Source organism: Eurosta solidaginis, chromosome X, assembly GCF_040869045.1.
Source record: "Eurosta solidaginis isolate ZX-2024a chromosome X, ASM4086904v1, whole genome shotgun sequence".
Lineage (NCBI taxonomy): Eukaryota > Metazoa > Arthropoda > Insecta > Diptera > Tephritidae > Eurosta > Eurosta solidaginis.
The window spans coordinates 76682816-76700402 of NC_090324.1; the positions used below are offsets into that span (position 1 = coordinate 76682816).

General features: G+C 46.4%; 1 protein-coding gene across 10 annotated transcripts in view; it reads left to right on the forward strand.

Annotated features, from left to right (window-relative positions):
• LOC137234260 (probable serine/threonine-protein kinase DDB_G0272254) overlaps nt 1-17587 on the forward strand; it is a 390295-nt gene that overhangs the window by 126063 nt on the left and 246645 nt on the right. The window contains exons 2-3 of one of the 10 annotated variants that reach the window (XM_067757864.1): nt 3667-3713; nt 4003-4890. The exons of the other annotated variants lie outside the window; for them this stretch is intronic. Coding sequence (XP_067613965.1) covers nt 3695-3713; nt 4003-4772 — 789 coding nt within the window. The 5' untranslated portion in view covers nt 3667-3694 and the 3' untranslated portion in view covers nt 4773-4890. Of the gene's footprint in view, nt 1-3666; nt 3714-4002; nt 4891-17587 lie in introns of those variants that run through there. 10 annotated transcript variants of the gene reach the window in all.

Sequence of the window (17587 nt, forward strand, 5' to 3'; positions counted from 1 at the left end):
TATCGGCATACAGTAGTCCGTTCTGTCCGGGATGAAGTCGAAACTGGTAAGAAGGCTAGAGTGTCCGCGGTCAGAAAGTCTATATCCCATATCACGAAGCCTGACCAACCGCGGCCGCCTTTCCCGCAATATCTCCTGGGTATATGTTCAGCATGACGTTCAGTGCCAAGGTAGGTGTTGTTCTGAGAGCGCCACTGATACCGATCAGCGCCGTCCGTTGCACTGACACAAACATTTTGGGGGTGCTCGCCGTGTCCAGTGCTTTCCACCAGACCAGCACCCCATATAGCAGAATCGGTTTGACCACCATCTCATAAAGCCAGTGTACTATTCTTGGCGAGAGTCCCCATCTCTTTCCGATAGCTCCTCTGCAGCAGTACAAGGCAATGTCGGCCTTCCTTGCCCGATCTTCCACATTGGGTCTCCAGGACAGTTTCTTGTCCAAAACAATCCCCAAATATTTAACCCTATCAGAAAGTACCAACGGTACCCCTCCAATCGAGGGAGTTCTGAAATCGGGCATCTTATATCTCCTTGTGAAAAGGACCAATTCCGTTTTTCCCGGGTTGACCGCCAATCCACATGATTCAGCCCACCTAGCCACAGTATCCAGGTAGCCCTGCAGAACATCGCGCAGGGTGCCCAGAAATTTGCCTCTGACTAGGATAGCGAGGTCATCTGCATAGGCTACCACCCGACAACCATTGGCTTCCAGCTCCACAAGAAGCTCGTTGACTACCACAACCCAGAGGAGAGGGGATAGGACACCCCCCTGTGGCGTGCCCCTGCACACCTTCCGCTTAATTATGGCCCCTCCCAACTCCGCTGCGACAATTCTGCCGCATAGAAGTTTGCTAATAAATTCAACCAGAGTCGCCTCGACTCCTAAACCCACCAGATCTCTTTCGATTGCCCCCGGTAAGACATTGTTAAAAGCTCCCTCGATGTCTAGAAAGGCACCCAGAGCATACTCTTTGTGCTCTAGGGACCCCTCTATTTGCTTTACAATCGAATGGAGAGCCGTTTCCGTAGATCTGCTCTTGCAGTACGCATGCTGTGAAACCTACAGAAACCCCCGAGGTATCCTTTCCCGTAGGTACAGTTCAATCAGCGGCTCAAACGTCTTAAGAAGAAACGACGAGAGACTGATTGGCCTGAAATGCTATTTTTGAAGGATTCATTTTAACTTACGGCACAATGAATGCCATAAAATCAGATTTAGGTACTGAATTTAAAAATGAATTATTCGAACATAATTTTTCAACTGCATACCATCATGAAACTGTTGGCACGATTGAACGTAATCATAGAGTTTTTAATGAATACTTACGTGCATATCTAAAAGACACTTTTTCTGATTGGGATGTTTATTTAAAATACTTTACTTTCCTACACAACACTACGAGTAACAGTTTTCGACAATCAATTTTCACCTTACGAGTTAGTTTTTGGGAAAAAGGCAACTTTGCCTAATGAATTAACAAAAGAAAAACTTGACCCGATCTATAATGTCGAAAACTATGCCAAAGAAGTTAAGTTTAGGATGCAGAAAACGCACAAAATGGCACAAAATCTGATTAATAAAAATAAATTACAAAGTAAAAATCTGTACGATAAAACGGCACGACCTTTAGTTGTAAAAATCGGAGATAAAGTACTTTTACAAAAAGAACCACTTCATAAGCACGAAAATATTTATCAAGTTCCTTTTATTATAACTAAAATTAACGAACCTAATGTAACTATTCGATGAAGTTAAAAACAAAGAAAAAGTGGTACATAAAAACCGCCTAAGTAAAGTAAATTAACATTACTCCAATACTTTCACTTTAAATTTGATTGAAAAACAAATCCAAAATTTTCCTATTAGCATTTAAGCAGCCACAAAGGCTTAAAAACTGTTAAAACAAAAGGCAAAAGGAGAAAATAACACAAATTTTGTATATTCAAAAAAAAAAACCTTTTTATAAAATTGTCCGTAACACAAAAATACATATTTAATATGTAATACAAAATGTAAAACTTTAAATTGAATATGTAACACACAAATATTTACAAAAAAACATCCAGCATATTTTGACGTAAATTAAAATATTATTAATATTTATACCTTTTATTTAAGTTACGATGAACTATAAAAATGTAACTAAAATTTAACTATTCGATGTATAAAATCTTTTTTCAATTGTTAATAAAAATGGTTCCGAACCAACGAATTAAAAAGGGGATATAAATATATATTCGTTTGTTCGCAACAATTTTTATAAGTTATGGCCAAAGAAGAATGTGACAAAATTGATCACTTGTCAATTCTTCTTTTCCCCAAAAAGGGTGATGTAAGGATAAAATCCCCCAAATTAGCTTTCTTTCATCTGGCAACATCGCATTAGTGTCGCTCACAATGACGTATTTTATTGTGAATAACGTAAAACAAAAAGGAAAACTAGATTGTAATATATTCTCAGCCATTGAAATATAGCATGTAAGAGAGAATACGATATATGTGGGGTGAAACATGAAAATAACGAGTGCCAAGAGTGACATCGGCATTTTCATGTTTCACCGCCATCATTATATTTTCGGCAACTTCAATTGAAAGACGTTTCTCCAAGTTCGTGTGTGAACTTAAGAAGTTAATTAATAAAACTTAATTTGTAAAGAGAAAAGCTGTTTTTTAATGTTTTACCAAATCTGGCGAAGAAGGCCACCACGTTAGCCTGGTAATAAATTTTCTATTAAAAATGGCCACAATTTGGAGGCGGCGCCCTCCACGGTGTCAGAGACGGCGAAGGTGACGCCACCCGGCGTACCAGGGGTTTTTTTGGTAACAGCTGCCCGCAAGGTAACCGTAGAGATGTTATAGTTGGCGGATCAAATAGAAGAAACGACGTTCTGCACAATAAACGGAGACGCCCCCACACGTATTGTAGGAAGCTATCACAGCTCGCCAGATATCTCAATCGTGAGCGCAGAACTCGTCAACTGGCAGCCGATGGTAACATTGGCATCCGACCACCTGCCCATACTTATTTCGCTCGAGCGTACCGCCGACTTCATCGTCACTGAAAAACGCACTTTCATAAACTTCAAAAAAGGAAAGTGGGAAGAATATAAATCCTTTACAGACAACCGCTTTGCTGCCCTCCCTATCCCGACTGATGCCCGCCAAGGGGAGCGTGCCTTCCGTAAGGTCATTGAATCCGCCTCGGCACGTTTCATTCGCGCCGGGAGAATTCCCGAAATCCGGCCCCACTTCCCGGCGGAGGCCGCCAACTTAGCGAGAGAACGTGACCTTATAAGACAGCTTGATCCAGGCGACCCCCAAATAAGGGATATAAACCAACGCATCATATTGCTTGTGGATGAACACAAGCGGGCGAAATGGGAGGAGCACCTAAGAGGTTGTAACCTCTCTACCGGTGCACATAGGTAGATTTTACGAAGTTATGCGGCCAAAATTGAAATTTTTAAAATTGGTGCAAATACAAAATCCAAAATCGCTCTACGTTTATAATAGACCGGGCGATAATAAACCGGTCTTCTCGGCTTTTATAGACAACCGGGGTGCCCCTGCCGCTAGTCGAAACTTATTATTCTCCCACTTTTTAGATTTTTTATTTTTTACGTATTTTAAGTAACCCAATTTTTAAACGTCAATATTTTTAGTTTTAAGACAGTTATCAAAGTAAACAACATGGATTCGAGTGCTTCAGGTAAATATCATTATTTATTGAAGAAATCGTCAACCTAGCATAATAAAAGACCCACCATTTTGAGGCTTTTAAGCATATTGCGTTTTCTTGAAAAAATATTGTTTATTTTTTAATTCAAAAGCATTTTAGTTATATTATCGCCTCAGATCGCCTCAAAATTTTTATGCATTTTAATAGTGGGTAGTCTTTTCTTATGGTTCTGATGAAAATCAGCTGCGGACAGGTGTGGCTGGGGTAAAAAAACATACATTGAAAAAATGTTCAAACACATTTTTCATTTTCATCGAAGATTCCCCTGGTTCATCTGGAAAAAAATTAGTTACCCGTCAATTTCTCTACGGAAAAATGCAAAGCCAGAAATTATCAACAATGGATGAAAAATTGGCCTATTTGGAAAATTACCTGCTTTCGTCTTATGGTGACACAGAGGAAAATATAGAACAACTAAAGGTAAATATTAATTACTTCAAGACTGCCATGAGGCAAAAATGGTCTGAAGCACATAGAAAAGAAGACAGATTCATAAAACTAAACCATTCATGGCTTAATGGGACATTTGAAATCCCTATCCAAGACCAAAATCGTCCCGGTCGCCCTTCAAGATCATTTATAGAGTCAAGTGATAGAAGCAAGCGTCGCAAACCTGAAGTGATTCGCTCGGCCGCAGAGAATTCCATTTTAATTTATGCTGCTCAGTCAACTTTGAGAACTAAGGGACTTCGAAACGCATCCGAAATCCTTAAGGAAATCACAAAATCACCAACAATCGCACAGAAGTACAAAAGTGAACTCGGTAAACCCAACATACTAAAGCCTCAAGAAGCGTTGGCGATGTTTATAGAGGCCGACCTTACACGACAGCAATACGAAATCATACGCGAGACAAATAAGTCAGTTTATCCATGCTACGACAAATTATTAGATGCCAAAAAAGAATGCTATCCGCCTGAACAACTCATAAAAGTGACGAGTCTGTATGCAGAAAGCACTTTGCAAAGTCTTATTGACAACTCTTATGCGCCTTTCAATGTACTTAGTGGAAGTACTTGTAACTATTAGCGAAGAGCAAAGAAAAACTTTAATTATTATAAACAAATGGGGATGTGATGGATCCCAGCAAGTCAGATATAAACAAAAGTTTTAAAATCCTGCCGACTCGGATGCCAATATATTTTTGAGCTCATTTGTCCCTTTACAAATATATTATGGCAAAAATAACAAAACAGTTATTTGGGAGAATCGTTTTCCATAATCCCCTCGGTTTTGTCGGCCGATAAGATTCTGAAAGAAAACTATGATGTGACCAAAGAAGAAATCAAATACGTGGAAGAATCGGTAAAAAATTTGACTCCTACCAAAATCGAAATAAATGGAAATAAATTTACCTACAAGCACATTTGCAAGATGACTATGATTGATGGCAAGGTTTGTAATGTTGCAACGGACACTAAGTCAACCAATCAATGCTTTATTTGTAAAGCCACATCAAAAGACTTTAACGATCTAAGCAAAAAATATGATGTTAATCCTGAAACCTTGGACTTCGGAATATCTGTGCTGCATGCCAGAATCAGAATTTTTGAGAGTTTTTTGCACTTGGCCTATAAATTAAAAGTTAAAAAATACAGACAGAGAAAAACCGCTGAAGAAAAAGACTTGGAAGTGGCCGCTAAAAAAAATCCAAGACAGATTTAAAAATGAGACCGGGTTACTCATTGACATGCCCAAGCCCAACTACGGTAATACAAATGATGGAAACACCAGCCATAGATTTTCTGAGAACCCCCAATTAATAATAATAAGCACTTTCGCAAGTACCGCGAAGATTACGCAAGAAAATTTTCCCGCGAGCAGTGTAACCGCGACATATATAATAGACTATTATTGAGCTCTGATCCTCTCATTAGCAGTGTAAGTACAAAACAAAGAAGGAAAAAGAAAGTGTCTAAATCGCTTTCCCCGGACAATTTTGATATGCTTTTAGACACTAAACTTGACTCCGCTTTATCAGAATCCTCGGACAATGAGGATCTGGAGTAATGAATAACAATAGTATTTAAAATAAATTATAAATATTTAAAACTATAACAGGAAGTTAATTTTTATTAGCATTTAGAATTTCGCTAATATTTTATTGATCGCAACTGTACATAATAAGGTATTTTCTGTAATATATATTTAAAATTTTAACAGAAAGTTGATTTTTATTACCAATTATGTCATTTAGAATAGTTCTAGCAGTTAAAATAATTTTGGCCGCATAAAACCTTAAAACCTACCTATGTGCGGTGTGGGTAAACTTTGGTCCACCGTAAAGTCCCTATCGAATCCGACTAAGCACAAAGACAAAGTTTCCGTCGCCTTTGGCGACAAAGTGCTGCCGGATGCGAAAATATGCGCGAGCGCTTTCTGCCGACAATATATAATGCATCCTACGGTCGACAAAGATAGACGGAGAGCCAATAGACACGCACATAAACACAAATTCAGCGCGTCACCAATCACCATCACCGCTAAAGAGGTTGAGGGCGCCATTGGTCGTGCTAAACCATCCAAAGCAGTGGGCCCAGACGGCATAGCCATGCCGATGCTTAAAAGCCTAGGGAAAGAGGGTTTCAAATATTTAGCGCATGTCTTCAACCTGTCTCTTTCCACCTTTGTCATACCCGAGAAATGGAAAATGGCCAAGGTGGTCCCGCTACTAAAGCGTGGGAAACCAGCTAACATAGGTGAGTCGTACCGTCCGATATCTCTCCTATCGCCAGTGGCAAAGACGCTTGAAGCCATTTTGCTCCCTTATTTCCAAGCAAATTTGCAGCTAGCCCCTCATCAGTATGGCTTCAGAAAACTCCATAGCACTACCACTGCGCTAAATGCCATTAGCACCCAGATAAATTGCGGTTTAAATCAATGCCCCCACCATAGAACAGTACTCGTAGCGCTAGACCTATCAAAAGCTTTTGATACGGCCAACTATGGCTCGTTACTGCAAGACCTGGAAGGGTCTACCCTTCCCCCATGTCTTAAAAGGTGGACCGCAAATTATCTGGGTGGTCGGCAGGCATCGGTGCAATTTAGAAACGAAACATCAAAACCTAGGAGAATTAAACAAGGGGTGCCACAGGGTGGTGTCCTATCCCCACTTTTGTTTAATTTCTACATATCTAAGCTACCTTCACCACCGGAAGGGTCACAATCGTTTCCTACGCCGATGACTGCACAATAATGGCCACAGGCCCAGCCCCAAAGATCGATGCGCTATGCAATAAAATAAACGGCTACCTCCCTGATCTCTCCAGTTTTTTCGCCTCGCGAAACCTGGCATTATCACCGACTAAATCTTCCGCGACCTTATTTACAACATGGACGTCCCAAATGTCGACCATTTTGAACATCCACGTCGATGGCACTACGCTACCGACTCTCCTACACCCCAAAATCTTGGGTGTGACGTTTGATCAGGATCTACATTTTGGTGAGCACGCAGCCGCAATTGTTCCGAGAATTCAGAGCCGTAACAAAATCCTCAAGTCCCTCGCTGGCAGTACCTGGGGAAAAGATAAAGAAACGCTCATGACTACATACAAAGCAATTAGCCAGCCGATTACGTGCTACGAGTCACCCATATGGTCGCCAAGCCTAAAAATTACCCACTGGAAGAAATTACAGGCCTGCAAAAATACTGCTCTCAGAATCGCCACGGGCTGTCTTCTTATGTCCCCAGAACACCATCTGCATAATGAGGCGAGAATACTCCCAATCAGGGAGAGAAATGAGATGCTGACCAAACAGTTCTCGTTGAATACCCAGAAACCTGGGCATCCCAACAGACATCTGATTGATGAACCAGCAGCGCCTAGGGGCTTAAGGAGTCATCTCCGTAAGCGTTTTGATGAAATACGGCACCTGAGAACCCAGCCGTATGAAGTGAAAAAACACAAGCAGGTCCTTGGTGAACTCCATAAACAGGCGTCGGACCTTTATGCCGTGAATTGCCCGGTGAATCCAGTACTTAAAGAAAATTATCCAAAACTCGCGGAAGAGGAACGCATACTCCCCAGGGAAACTCTTGCCCAACTTCGTTCTGAATACTGTAACAGGTTAAACTCTTACCTATCCAGAATCAACCCTGACATACAAAATGTATGCCCCGCTTGCAATGTGTCCCCACATGACAGCAACCATCTCTTTAAATGTAATGTGGAACCAACGCCTCTAACACCCCTTTCGTTATGGTCCACCCCTCTTGAAACGGCAAGTTTCCTTGGACTCCCGTTAGAGGATATTGATGAAAATTTGTGATCGGTCGCAGCTATTAGGTGGGTCGAGCATTGCTACAACAACAACAACAACATAGAGGTGTCAAAAGGCCGTGTTGACCTCGACAACAATAATCCGAAGGCGGAAAAGAAAAATTGTATCTCTGTCCGGAGGTGTTTGCAGTTGAAGTTGGCGATTGTCATGTGGTTGTTGTTGTACTCAAAAAAAATTGTGAAAATAAGTATATTGCGCGGATATAGTTTTGGTCTCCAAACCGGTGTTGGACCCACCCAAGGTAATTTTTGGTAATTGTTTATGGTGATGCGGTTTATCAGCTGCGGTGGGATGGATGGGGGTAGCGGCCAATAGTATCCAATTAAATAAACGAATGCTGACTCGAAACGATATTCATTAATTGTATAAACTAACAATATTTATTTATTTATATTAAAATGGTTTAGAACGCAATGAATTCTGCTGGCGGTAGTTGCAAGGATAAGTCAGTAAGTAAGTAATAACAACGAAAAAAGATATAAAGTAAATGTCAAACATATGATTGTTATGCTTGCGCATTAACCCTTTATGAACTAAAATATAATATTATAAATATCGTGATTATGAACTCAACATACCGCCGCCCTTGAACTATCTAAATATAAGCAAGATACGTTCAAAATTAAGACTACAATGCAGAGTTAGAAAAAAAATATTGGAGATATGCAAAAAATAAAGTTGAAAATTTTTGATTTCATGATGACGATTCTTTCTCTTCGCAAAATAGATCTGCCTTTGTTGGGAGGAGGCATAATTTAGCAATCGGCCGAACGTATTCTCCGTTAGCAGTCTTTACTGTCACGACTCGCAAGCGACCATCAGCTCCAGGATGACATCGTGTTACCCTAGCGAGTATCCACTTTGTGGGGGGAGTAGTTTCACTAAATACAGCTACAACATCTCCTTCTTCGAAATTGCGTGAAGGACGATGCCACTTGGTGCGGCGCTGCAAACTGACGAGATACTCGTCTCTCCAACGACGCCAGAAATGCTGTCTTGTGGCAGATATTACCTGCCATCTCTGATACAAATTTCCACAGAACCCTTGACCCTCAGGTTCTGGGATTGACTTGAGCGGTTCACCAATGATGAAATGACCAGGAGTTAAGACTTCCAAATCGCCAGCGGTTGTAGTGTTGTCACAAAGCGGTCGAGAATTTAGGCACGCTTCGATGTCAGTCAATAGAGTGTTGAATTCCTCGTAGGAAAGCAGAGTTTCCCTTAATGCGCGCTTTAAGTGATATTTTACTCGTTTTATGCCAGTTTCCCAATAACCGCCCATGTGTGGTGCAGATGGTGGATTGAAACGCCACTCGATGTTTGAATCGGCAAAGAACGATTGTAATCTGGTATCAGCCATACACTGCTGAAATGCGGTTCGCAGTTCCTTTTCAGCACCAACGAAATTTGTGCCATTGTCTGACGACATGTGCTTGCAGTAGCCTCTGTGGTTTACGAACCTCTTGAAAGCGCAGAGAAATCCTGGTGTCGACAGGTCTCCAACAAATTCCAAATGCATAGCGCCCGTACACATGCATATGAAAGAACATATATATATCCCTTGGTGCCCTTTGCTCCTCTGCCGTGAGTAAATTTATACATGTACGGCCCAGCGAAATCAACCGCGGTGCGGGTGAAACACCGAACGTAGGTAGTACGAGTTGTAGGTAGATCTCCCATTGCTTGTGTGGCAAGATTACGATTCAGGCATGTGCATTTGACGCATTTGTGATAGATGCTTCGTATCAAGTTTCGAGCACCAACAACCCAGTATCGGCGTTGTAAAACTGTCTGCATGATGCGGGGCCCAGCGTGTAAAGTATATTCATGAATGTCGTGGATAATCAGCTTCGCAAGAGGCGCGTTTTTTGGTAAGATAATGGGGTTTCGGACGTCAGGAGATACTGCCGCGTTCTTCAACCTACCTCCAACGCGTAATACATTTTTTTCATCGAGATATGCCTGCAAACGCACGAGAAATCTGCGCCGCGGAATAGGCTCTTTTGCGCTGCAAAGAGAGATCTCGTTAGAAAAGAAGAACCTTTGTGTATACCTAATCAATCGCATTTCGGCTTCATGTATTGTAACGAAGCTTTTTCGTGCCCCGTTGCTTCTTTGATATTTGCTGGGGTATACTCGCCGTGCCCAGGGTTCGTTTACAATAAATTTGTATTAAAGGGGCACCTTGCAAATCGATTTAATATAAAAAACTTCACTCTCTTTATTGGTTCTAAATTCTATAATATAAAATAAAACGTGTTTGTATACTTCATTTTCAATTTCACTTGGATTATCTTGCGGTATCCTTGATTGCGGTGGCGGGCCTTAGCGGTCCGGCCGTATTCCGTTAGCTGGGTCCCGTTAGTATGTGGCGTCGGTGCCTTGACGCGCCTTATGACGGCGTCTCTCTCCGCTGCGGTGCTCTGTCGCGCCTTACGTCGGCGTCTACTTGTATTGCTGAGGCGATGCTCTGTCGCCGTGTTCCGTTAGACGGATCCCGTTAGTATGTGGCGTCGGTGCCTTGACGCGCCTTATGACGGCGTCTCTCTCTGCTGCGGTGCTCTGTCGCGCCTTACGTCGGCGTATACTTGTATTGCCGAGGCGATGCTCTGTCGCCGTGTTCCGTTAGACGGATCCCGTTAGTATGTGGCGTCGGTGCCTTGACGCGCCTTACGTCGGCGTTTACTTGTATTACTCTGCTGCGCCTCGCGTCGGCGTCTATTTGTATTGCTGGTTGCTGGGTGATTCTCTGCCACGCCTTGCGTCGGCGTCTACTCGTATTTGCTGGGCGATACTCTGTCGCGCCCTACGTCGGCGTTTACTTGTATTGCTGAGGCGATGCTCTGTCGCCGTGTTCCGTTAGACGGATCCCGTTAGTATGTGGGGTCGGTGCCTTGACGCGCCTTACGTCGGCGTTTACTTGTATTACTCTGCTGCGCCTTGCGTCGGCGTCTACTTGTATTACTCTGTCGGTGTACTTCTGCTGCGCCCTGCCGCCGCGCTTGGCGCTGGCTTAGCCTGGCTGCGCTATGCGTCGCCGCGTTGACGTGGTCTCTGTCGGCGTACTTCTGCTGCCGCGGTTCGCGCTGGCTTACCCTGGTTACGTTGTGCGTCGGCGGACCTCTGCTGCGCTTTGCTGCCGCGCTCTGCGCTGGTTTACGTGCGTTGCCGCTCTGTTGCGGCCTCAGCCGGCGTACTTCTACTGACGGAGGTGAGCGGGTGTCACCTGTCGCAGTTGCGCGTTACTGTGGCGGGGCCTTTGGTCTTTGGGGGTGATGCGTAGAGAAGGTCAACCGCCGCAATCACCATTCCACGACTCGCTCCTATGAAGTGGATTCCTATTGCATAGAGAAGGTCAACTGCAATAGGGATATACTTCGCTAGTAGCTCTGGTCACGACCACAGCTCCGTGCTGACTGACTCTGGTTACGTTGTGCGTCGGCGGACCTCTGCTGCGCTTTGCTGCCGCGCTCTGCGCTGGTTTACGTGCGTTGCCGCTCTGTTGCGGCCTCTGCCGGCGTCCTTCTACTGACGGAGGTGAGCGGGTGTCACATGTCGCGGTTGCGCGTTACTGTGGCGGGGCCTTTGGTCTTTGAGGGTGATGCGTAGAGAAGGTCAACCGCAATCACCATTCCACGACTCGCTCCTATGAAGTGGATTCCTATTGCATAGAGAAGGTCAACTGCAATAGGGATATACTTCGCTAGTAGCTCTGGTCACGACCACAGCTCCGTGCTGACTGACTGGTTACGTTGTGCGTCGGCGGACCTCTGCTGGCGTACTTCTACTGGCGGAGGTGAGCGGGCGTCACCTGTCGCGGTTGCGCGTTACTATGGCGGGGCCTTTGGTCTTTGGGGGTGATGCGTAGAGAAGGTCAACCGCAATCACCATTCCACGACTCGCTCCTATGAAGTGGATTCCTATTGCATAGAGAAGGTCAACTGCAATAGGGATATACTTCGCTAGTAGCTCTGGTCACGACCACAGCTCCGTGCTGACTGACTGCTGTGCTGCTGTGTCGCTCCTTTTATGGCTGTTGTGTTTGGTGTTACTAGCTCAAATGGTTGCGTTGCCATGGTCACCGTGTTGCTGTTGAATGTTGCGAGCGCTCGTTGTGTTGCTGAGACTGGTTGGTTGATCGTGTTGCTAGAGCCTTTTGTGGCCACTTGTTGTGTTAATGTTGTGTCAAATATGTTGTGGGGTCGTTTTGTGTGGGCCAAATTAATGAGGATTGGTGCGTGTCACGAGTTCCGTTGCCCGTCTGGCTGCTTCCGCCGCGCGTCTGATGTTGGTGCTGGCATAAGCTGCGGCTGCGGCCGACTCGGTGTTCGTGGTGTTGGTGTAGGTGTCTGCAGTGTTTGGTGATGTAATGGTGCGTGCGACGTCCGCGTACGTGTTTGCGTGTGTAGTTGCACGCATGTTGTTGGCGTCGCCGCCTGTGGTGTTCGGTGGTGTGATGATACGTGCGACGTCAGCGTACGTGTTTTCGCGTTTAGTTGCACGCGTGTTGCTGACGTCGGCGCCGGTAGCTCCTTCCAACAGTACTACCCTGGGGCGCTTTGCTTCCTCCTCCTCGTAATGCTGGCGCATACGCTTGACGCTGTTGTTTAGTTTGGCGTTATGGCTCTCCATCTTAGATTGTTGGTTTTGTTTTTTTTTGGAAAAGAAATTCGTAGCAAAAGCACGTGTTGTCACCTCGGTGGTTTGCGATAGAATGACCGGTTGTCGTTGTTTTGCATAATGCCGTCGTGCTTGAAGTTACTGCTGCTCGGTGCTGTTATACTCAGAATGGTTCCAGACGAGGCTCCAGGGGTGTCGTACCCGGCGTTATCCGTTCTTGATGATGTTGAATTTTGAATAGTCCCAGGGCTGTCGTACCTGGCGATATCCGTTCTGGCTGATGGTGTACTTTGAATAGTCCCAGGGCTGTCGTACCTGGCGATATCCGTTCTTGATGATGTTGAATTTTGAATAGTCCCAGGGCTGTCGTACCTGGCGATATCCGTTCTGGCTGATGGTGTACTTTGAATAGTCCCAGGGCTGTCATAACTGGCGATATCCGTTCTTGATGATGTTGAATTTTGAATAGTCCCAGGGCTGTCGTACCTGGCGATATCCGTTCTGGCTGATGGTGCACTTTGAATTGTCCCAGGGCTGTCGTACCTGGCGATATCCTTTCTTGATGATATTTAACTTGGAATAGTCCCAGGGCTGTCGTAGCTGGCGATATCCGTTCTGGCTGATTTGTTCTCTGAATAGTTTCTGGCGCGGCTCCCGGATTCGGTGTGTGCTGGGCAAGGGGTCTGGTTAGCACGAGGTGGCCTTCTCCACATGATATGGTAGCTCCCATGCTTCCTAGCGTATCTAGGCCCAGTATGATGTCGTCGATCGCTCCGGGCATGACGTGTAAAACTGTGTGGAGTGACGCTTCTCCGAGGCGTACCTCAGTCCTTATGGCGTCGAATATGGAAGTGCTAGTCCCGTCTGCCATCGTTATTTTGGTGGCCACTCTCACCACTTCGCTTCCCGAGTTCACCGCACGTTCTGCTAAGCTGCTCGAGACGAAACTTCTTGATGCCCCTGTGTCGATGACTGCCTCGGCTGATTCCGCGCCGAGCTTGGCTACGGCTTAGAGGCGACCATGCTCTTGGTACATTGTTACTGCCGTTTCGGCGCTAGGTCCCTTGGGCTCACGGCGCCTTCTTCTTCGTGGAGCCGTCTGTCGTTTCCCTGACGTCGGCGGCAGCATTCGATGGTTCGTATGTCGTTGCGGCCACATTCCCAGCAAAAAATTTTCTGTGGGTTTCGGCACCTATTGGTGTCATGTCCTCGTTCGCCGCATCTCCTGCATACGCCGTTGGGGTCGTATCTCTGATTGCTTGGAGGCGTGCGGTTCGTTAGGTTCGGTGGTGGTGGTGGTTGTGTTTCAGGTTTTGATGGTGACACCCGGGTTGTGTCACTGGCGATGTATCGCGTAACTTCGCGGTGATGTCCGCCTGATAATCTTCGATAGTCCTCGCGTATGTTCTCGTATTCTTCGGCGAGTGTCAGGAGCTCTGCGAGATTAGTGAAGTCCCTCCGACGGATGTAAAGTTGGTAATCGAGGTGGCTGTTACGGAAGATTCGTTCCAGCCGCTGTTCGCTGGTGTACCCTGCGTGTCTCATCAAGCTCTGGATTCCTAGTACGTAGTCCTTATACCTCTCCTTGTTGTGCTGCCTTCGTTGGCGTATGTCGTCGTCGAGCCGCTCGAAGTACCTGACTGGTAGGAAGAAACGTAAAAAATCCTTTTTGAAGCTTGTCCACTCTCCCCAGTGCGCATTGTTATTGCGGTACCATTGTAGCGTGGCGCCCCCTAGCAGCTCGGGCATGGTTTTTGGCAGGAGGTCCACGTTTAGCGCGTATACTTCGGCTAACTCCTCTAACCGTTCGATGAACGCTAACGGGTCCCGTCCACCTTCATACTTTACGGGCCACTTTCTTACCTGGTCGATGATGGGCGCGAACACCACGGTCGGTGCTTGAGTTACGTGGCATGTATAGTTCACGGCTGGTGCCGTCATTCCCGCTGGTAAGTACGGTTGCGTGGGTTGAGATGTGCCGGTTGATGATGCCATAATTTCTGATGGTACGTGCTGTTGTGTGGGTACTGTATTCCTGGGAGGAAACGCGAATTGAGTTTGTTCTACTGTTGTAACGGCGACCTTTGGTGTGCCTCCTCCGTTCGACGGAGTCGGTGTCTTAACCTCATTTACGTCGCTCATGTGCGTAGTTTCCTTGTAGGTGGCTTGTAGGGATAAAAACTTTTCGTGGATTTCCGAGTCCGTATTTGCCTTTGAGGCCAGTACTGCTATGCGCTTTCAGATTTCTCGGGTGGTACCTGTCTGCTCAATACCCAATTCCTGTGTGATGGATATCAGCTGCTCCTTTGAAGTGTTGTCTAACCACGTGCGGATCCCGTTAGTATGGGGCGTCGGTGCCTTGACGCGCCTTATGACGGCGTCTCTCTCTGCTGCGGTGCTCTGTCGCGCCTTACGTCGGCGTCTACTTGTATTGCTGAGGCGATGCTCTATGACGGCGTTTACTTGTATTACTGTGCTGCGCCTTGCGTCGGCGTCTATTTGTATTGCTGGTTGTTGGGTGGTTCTCTGCCACGCCTTGCGTCGGCGTCTACTCGTATTTGCTGGGCGATACTCTGTCGCGCCCTACGTCGGCGTTTACTTGTATTGCTGAGGCGGTGCTCTGTCGCGCCCTACGTCGGCGCTTACTTGTATTACTCTGTCGGTGTACCTCTGCCGCCGCGCTTGGCGCTGGCTTAGCCTGGCTGCGCTATGCGTCGCCGCGTTGACGTGACCTCTGTCGGCGTACCTCTGCTGCCGCGCTCTGCGCTGGTTTACGTGCGTTGCCTCTCTGTTGCGGCCTCTGCCGGCGTAATTCTACTGACGGAGGTGAGCGGGTGTCACCTGTCGCGGTTGCGCGTTACTGTGGCGGGGCCTTTGGTCTTTGGGGGTGATGCGTAGAGAAGGTCAACCGCAATCACCATTCCACGACTCGCTCCTATGAATTGGATTCCAATTGCATAGAGAAGGTCAACTGCAATAGGGATATACTTTGCTAGTAGCTCTGGTCGCGACCACAGCTCCGTTCTGACTGACTCTGGTTACGTTGTGCGTCGGCGGACCTCTGCTGCGCTTTGCTGCCGCGCTCTGCGCTGGTTTACGTGCGTTGCCGCTCTGTTGCGGCCTCTGCCGGCGTACTTCTACTGACGGAGGTGAGCGGGTGTCACCTGTCGCGGTTGCGCGTTACTGTGGCGGGGCCTTTGGTCTTTGGGGGTGATGCGTAGAGAAGGTCAACCGCAATCACCATTCCACGACTCGCTCCTATGAAGTGGATTCCTATTGCATAGAGAAGGTCAACTGCAATAGGGATATACTTCGCTAGTAGCTCTAGTCACGACCACAGCTCCGGGCTGACTGACTGCTGGTTTACGTGCGTTACCGCTCTGTTGCGACCTCTGCCGGCGTACTTCTACTGCCGCGGTTGTGCGTTACTGTGGCGGGGCCTTTGGTCTTTGGGGGTGATGCGTAGAGAAGGTCAACCGCAATCACCATTCCACGACTCGCTCCTATGAAGTGGATTCCTAGTGCATAGAGAAGGTCAACTGCAATAGGGATATACTTCGCTAGTAGCTCTGGTCACGACCTCAGCTCCGTGCTGACTGACTGCTGTGCTGCTGTGTCGCTCCTTTTATGGCTGTTGTGTTTGGTGTTGCTAGCTCAAATGGTTGCGTTGCCATGGTCACCGTGTTGCTGTTGAATGTTGCTAGCGCTCGTTGTGTTGCTGAGACTGGTTGGTTGATCGTGTTGCTAGAGCCTTTTGTGGCCACTTGTTGTGTTAATGTCGTGTCAAATATGTTGTGGGGTCGTTTTGTGTGGGCCAAATTAATGAGGATTTATTTGGTCCTCACAGTATCTCCAGGCAGCTGGGGGGACCAACTCGTTTCGCAACCGGGCGGGTAGTGGCAGCTCGAGCGTTGGCGACAAATCTTAAGACGTAGGCGATGATACGACGAAGTTTCGAAAACGACGAATACCTAGTCATAATTGACCAATGTTCGTTGGAACTAGTGACATTTGTAGTTACCTTGCTTCTAATGCCTAACTTGCTTGTGTGATGGATCGTACTCGTTTGCTGCCAGAAAGGACCGTCGCTCTGCAAGAACTCTGGACCAGTCCACCAGGGATGGTGACGCAGTAACTCAGATGGAGTGATTCCTCTAGAAGCACAATCTGCAGGATTCAGCTCCGAGCGGACATGGTTCCAACATTCAGGAGGAAGAACTTCCTGGATGTCAGCAACGCGGTTGGCAATAAAAGTCGTCCATCTGCTAGCCCACCCTAGCCATGCCAAGGTGATTGTTGTCCGTCCATGCAAATATAGGATATTGTAAATCGTGCCAACTGTGTCGAATGCTACGCACCAATTTAGCGGCTAGGTGCGCACCACACAATTCTAATCGCGGCAATGTGGTTGCTTTGAGGGGCGCCACCTTGCTCTTTGACGAGATCAGAGCAACAGTTACCGTGCCGTCGTTTCTCACGGTCCGGGCGTATGCACCCGCTGCGCATGCTCGCTCGGATGCATCGGAAAATATGTGCAACTCCGTGATCGAGCCATTCGTACCTAAGCCAAGGCAGCGGTTAACCTTTAAGTTGGAAAGAATTTGCAACTCAGAGCGGTGTTCGAACCATTTTACTGCGATTGTTTCTGGGATAACGTCATCCCAGCCAACCTTGCTCCGCCAAACCTCCTGGAACCATATTTTTGGTTTGATACCTGCGGGAGAGAGTAGCCCCATAGGATCGAATAGTGCTTGCGTCCGATAAAAATGCTCTTTTTGTCAGAAAAGTAGGCGATTTTCGCAGATTAACTGTAAACGTTAGGTAATCTTCGTCCGTATTCCACATTACACCCAAAGCGTGAACCTCCTTACTGTCGACTAGGTAATAAGATATATTTTCTGACGCGTTCGAAATAGCCGCGCCCAACTCGGCGCAATTCG